We start from the raw sequence: 5,882 nt of genomic DNA on the forward strand, positions 1-5,882 counted from the left end.
AAAATGAAGGAGAGCTTTAATAGGATCTTGAACAAAAGTGATCCATAATCACTTTCCTTATTGAGTTAACATTGAATAGGTGCATCATGATAACAAATTTTAGTAATTCTATTATCCTCCATCTATATTAGAGCACTAGATGTGGAAAAATCTTGTATTCCTGTCGCTTAACTTTCGTTTAAGTAGCTTACAATTCTAGCACCCAAATCTATTTATGAGATTTCATCTTTATGATTAAATCATGTTCAACAGGGATAAGATTACACTGCTTTGCTTCATTCTCTAGTTTATCTACAGAGATCTTCCAAGATTTATGCTTTAGATTCCATATGGTAAAAGATGTTATGGTTCCACTCTTTTAGTTTACATCTTAAGAGCTTTATTTTTTATGGCAAAGTTGAAGCACTAGAATAGGTATAGCTATCATTCCAAAAAGATTGCAAGGTGTCTGAAAAACCAGGCCTAGACCACCGAACATTAATAAACCTTACAGGTTTAAGTCCCTAATCAAGAGAACCTGTCATTAGGAAAGATTGGTTTATAGTCTAAGAGACCTCTGGGTAAACCAGTGACTGAGAACCAAATTAGGAAACTAAGAGTCATCGATAAGTGTCTATATTATGACATATGGTGTACATTCCTCCAAGGGTAACGCTTCCCATTCATATTAATGTTGGGTAAATTGCATCAAGTATGCTTGAACTTAGGGGGTTGTTTCATTTCCATTCTTGAACTTTAATTTGTTACAATAAAATCATTTAACTTTAATTTTATTTCAAAAAAAAAAATCACTTTTATCTACAATAGCAAGTTTCTAAGTTAAAAAAATATAAAATGACAATTTTACCCCTCTCTTAAAAAGCAAATTACTATTTTATTTATTAAATTAACTGTCTCTTCTTCCCTCCTCTCTCTTTCTCTCTCATTTTGTCTCCAATCTCTTCTCTTTCTTTCATCTCCATCTTTCTCTTTCTCTCTTATTTAAAATGATAATTTAAAAAAAAAAGTTTGTTTAATATCTAAACATTATAAGAATATCATAAATTAGTGAGCCGTCCATTTAAAAAATTTTTAATTTTAACACTAGAAACAATAACATAGGAAATTGAAAACCCATAACAAGTTAATAAAAGATACTAAAAAATCAAAACCTAAAGAATAAGAAAACCACAAATCTAATAATCCACCCATAAAATCTTCAACTTTCCCTAACACAAAACCCACCTCCAAGTATCCCATCTCCCTCTCTTTCAACTAATAATTTCCAATCCATTTTTGCTCCCAAAAGAATTTCTTTTTAGTTTCAACTTTCGCTCTCTCAAAAAATTATGAATATGCCTTGAAAGTTATTGCTATTGTTTCAATCAAATGGGGAGAAACAGGTTGAGAAGCTAGAGGAGTGGGCTATTCCCAAATGAGTTCCTTGACCAATCTAAGGCTAGTGGTTTGGGTATATGCTAAAGGCTTTGTAAAAGGCATATTTAGTAGTCATAGAAGCATGGCAGTGCCTTAGCCTCGCGAATTAACTAATGACATTTGGGATTCAGAAGAGACAGTGAAGGAGATGGATTTGTGGAGTATCGAACGTATTCTATTTTTTTTATTAACTCTGTTTGACACTTCAGTTTTCTCCATCTTTCTTTTTCTTTTTCCTTGTCTATTACACAACTCTATTTGAGCTTTGTTGAATTCTTACAAACCATAGTTCTCATAGATGTTCCTTAGTTGTGTTGCTGTGTGGTGGTTCTCCTCCTTTTTTTTGTGATAGCACATTATTTCAAGTTCAAGACTTGAAGTCTAGATAATCTTCAATGAAGGAGATGGGCCTATCATAATGTTGTGGGTGAAAAGATGGAGAGGAGTTTTAAGAGGAGAAAAGAGAGGGAGGTAGGTGAAGGGCAATTTAGATTATGCAATTTTTGTTTTTAATGAAAATTGATATTAGATTGACATTATAATCGGGAAACTAGTTATTATAGGTCAAAAGGATATCTTTTGAAACACAATTAAAATTGAGTATTTTATTTTAAGGAATTAAAGTTTAGGGATGAAAAATGAAATCTTCATTAAAGTGGAGGGACGATAAGTAAAAATTACCCTATTAATGTATGACAGGAAAAGGTTATTGACAAAAGACTGAGAATTCCACATCCAAACCTCATTGTGCTCATCACAAATTAAGTTAGATTGTGATTGAATGATTGAATTTTGAAATTTTAGTATTTTAAATTCATTCTTGAAATTTATTTCAGTTGATTATTTTTTCACGGGTAAGGGTGAGAATTTAAAATTCAAAATGTTTGCATTTGAAATTCAATTATTTAGATAGAGAAGGAATTTAAAATTTTAATTTTAATTGAAATAAAATAATATAAATAATTTTGGAATGATTATTTTGAAACTCAATGAGAAAGGTGATTTTAGAATCAAAATCGATGTGATCAAAATTTAAGACCTAGAATCAGTCAAAATTTTACAGTTCTAAACAAATTATAACCATATTTTAAAATATAATTTTTTATTCATTTTTTTTTTGCAAACCTTTTTCTTTCAAGTAAAAAAAAACCTTAATTTTTCTTTTAATAATTAATTTCACACTTTTCATTTATTTTTTACTAAATAATTAATTTTGTGAATATATTTTCTTTGAAAATTATTCATTAGCTAGTTCGGAACTAGAACTAAATTGGGATCAAACAAAACCAACCCCAACCTTAATCCTAAATCGACTTCAAAACAAAATTGAATCTTGACCACTCCAATTTTTTGAATAGGCAAATTACATTCTTATTGTCATTAAATGAAAGGGATTACTAAACAAAATGTAGAGGTAATGAAATTCTCATTTAAGTTTATTCATCATGACTTTGAACTTATGATATAGGACTTGTCTATTTTATATGTGGAATAGATTCGTTTGTATCTTAAATCTAGATGGAGCAGGTTTAAGCAAGAAAATCTCTAATTAAATGATGAACAAACACATGGATAATTTTGCAATTAATGAGATTAACTCGATCAGTACACTTGTAAGTAATCACAAGTTGCACCCTTCTTCCAATGAAAAAATAAAAAAGGAGAAAAAAAAAAAAAAAGAAAAAACAATGAACACACTCTAAAATTACTTCTTATGAAGTCCTTGATAAGTTGCAGCTGAAGCACAGTCCATTGATTGAAACCCAATTCTCTCATTCTCTAAATCATAAACAACCTCTAAATTTTGTTGTTGAAAGCTACCAAAGACTCCAGCTGGTCCATAGTCTCCATCATCCATGCTTTGGAACAATAGACACTTCACCACAGTGGAGTTACTGGGAGCACTCATAGCATAAAAGTGGTTTCCGTTTGGCAAAGCAAGACTCACATTGTTCAAGAAATGAAAAGTGATTGAAGGAAAAAGATGATCATCATCTGTTAAACTATTATTATTGTTTGGACATGGAACCTTATAACATAGATCAAATCCAGTTCGCATTTCTACTTCTGTGGCTCTTGGATAATTTATCACCGACTCTAGAATGGAGAGAAGTTGCGAATAGAATGGTTCAGGTAAATGAGTATAAGTGGTTCCTGAATCTATTAACATACCTCCATTACCTTGTGAATCAAACTCTTTCAAACTTAAGGGCACTTGAGTTGCACTAATATTGCTTACTGTTATAGATTCTAAACCAATGTAGTAGTAATTAGGGTACATGGGACTCTTCAACATGGGGGTAAATTGCATTTTATTTATAGAAGATAAGGCCATATCTCCTATAACTAATGGGCTTGAGATATTAGGGTTATTTGCATATTTAAAGGCCAAGAAACAATGGGAGAAGCCCTTTTGAAGGAGACCTAATTGTGAAGGAAAAGAAAGTGCACCTCTACCAAACCCTGCAATCCCAATTGGCTCATGATACGTAGATCCCACACACCCAAAACAGAAATTTGGAATATCTCTAGTACCTCCAGAGCCAATTCCATGAACCCTAAGTGTATCCTTGGTTAGTGTCCCAGTGACAAGCCCTCCTTCCCCATAGGTATAAGCAAATGAAGGACATGGCCTAGAACAGGAGACTCTAACAAGGGTAGTGAGTGAGCATCCAGCCACAGTGCATGGGTCATAGGAGTTATCAGAACTATGGATATCAATGCAATAGCGACTAGCACAAGAATCTCTATAAGATGAAGAAGAATAAGAAGGAGAAAAAATACCCATTAACTTAGTATTCTTATAATCATCACAATCTACACAATTGAAAGATAGATTCCCACAAGGAACCCAAGTGAGGTCACTCCCAGTATCCATATAAACTTGAATCACCTGTGGAGGGGTACCCATGTTTAGAGATATTAAATACCCATCTCTTACTTCCCTCAATGGCTCCATCATGTCTAAAGCTTGTGTTGGTCTTTTTCTTGAGTTGGTGAAAGCACTTGGGATAGGAAGAGAAGCCCTAGAATGTGTGAGACCAAGAATCAATGTTGTATTAGGGTTTCTTTGTTTTGCTAGAGATTGATAAGTGAGTAGCAAATTGAAAAGTAGGAAAATGAGAAATGTGGTGATTTTGTTAGCTCTAGCCATTAGTTGTAATAACAACCTAGCTAAGTGTGATTTGAGATGGAATTAGGTTTAGCATGTGGCATGTATTTATACTTATACAAGTGTTAATGGATGCTGCATGCACAAGGATAAAAGTCCAGCAAACAAGGTCTTTTATTATTAGTATTTTTTTTATTTGGCTGTCAACTATAATTTAAATTCCAGATCTTATAATTTTAGAAATGATTATAATATTATTGAATTAAAATTCATTTATTTCCATTAATTTTAACAAATTTTATAATTTTATAATAAATAAAATTCGCAATTTATATTTTGATGACTATTTCAAAAATACTGGAAAAAAAAATGATTTGCAGTGGGGTGTGTGTGGTGCACAAGAGAGAAAGTGAGGAGAATTGGATTTCTAATAGTAGAAAAAGGTGGCAAGCATTGTCTCTCGAATGCCCCCAAATATAATCTTCTACCTACACATGCCTAAGTGCGCATGCATTAGTGTATATTTTCATTTGTACTTTGAAGTATTAAAAAATTTCAAAGCATTTTTTAAAAAATATTACTAAAATAAAATATTTAAGTAAAAGAGAATTAAGTGCTAATGAGGAGAATCACATGTGCGCACACAAGAAAATATATTTAGTGGAAAGCAGGTGCATGGCACGTGCCTGAGCATGCAAATTCATTCATGTAATTTAATTTGGTAATTAAAATTTCATCTATTTTAGGAAAAATATTTTTTAAAAAATAATTTTTTATAATTTTTATTATTAAGAGAAAAATATTTTCTTATTAAAAAAATAATTTTAAATTTGAAAATAAGAAGCGATTTTTCATAGCTATTTGGCTTCTGGTGTATTAATTTAATTTAATAAAAATTTATTTTTTTTAAATATAACTTAATGAATTAGAAATAATCTTATTCGTATTGAGTTGATGCACTAAAAAGTAAAATATTTTTAATGTGTTTCTTTTTTATTCACATTAACTAAATACTTTACTTTACTTAATTATTTATTATTATCTACATAATTATTATATATAATATTTTATCTCGTAATAATTTTCAAGTTCATTATAAATGTATACCAAACACTTGGAAAATATTTTCTATTTAATTTTTAGTACTAAATAATTTATTTTTTAAAAAATATTTCATAAAATCATTTTTCATAGACAAATTATTTTATGCTGAAACAAACCGCAAAAGTGCCTCCTGACAAAGCTTGTTGCGGCGGCATGTGCTCAGCTTGCTTCCACATGGCATCTGCCATGGTGACCACCGCCGCTTAAATTATACTTCTATAATTTCAGTTAAGATGGAGATTTGCTTTCA

General features: G+C 30.8%; 1 protein-coding gene across 1 annotated transcript; it reads right to left on the bottom strand.

Moving 5' to 3' along the window:
• Positions 1–3,121: 3,121 nt before the first annotated feature.
• Positions 3,122–4,570, bottom strand: LOC110670694 (probable aspartyl protease At4g16563). Its single transcript, XM_021832827.2, has one exon. The coding sequence runs from the start codon at positions 4,568–4,570 to the stop codon at positions 3,122–3,124; it is 1,449 nt and encodes a 482-aa protein (XP_021688519.2).
• Positions 4,571–5,882: the final 1,312 nt, after the last annotated feature.

The sequence above is a fragment of the Hevea brasiliensis genome, chromosome 11 (assembly GCF_030052815.1).
Source record: "Hevea brasiliensis isolate MT/VB/25A 57/8 chromosome 11, ASM3005281v1, whole genome shotgun sequence".
NCBI lineage: Eukaryota > Viridiplantae > Streptophyta > Magnoliopsida > Malpighiales > Euphorbiaceae > Hevea > Hevea brasiliensis.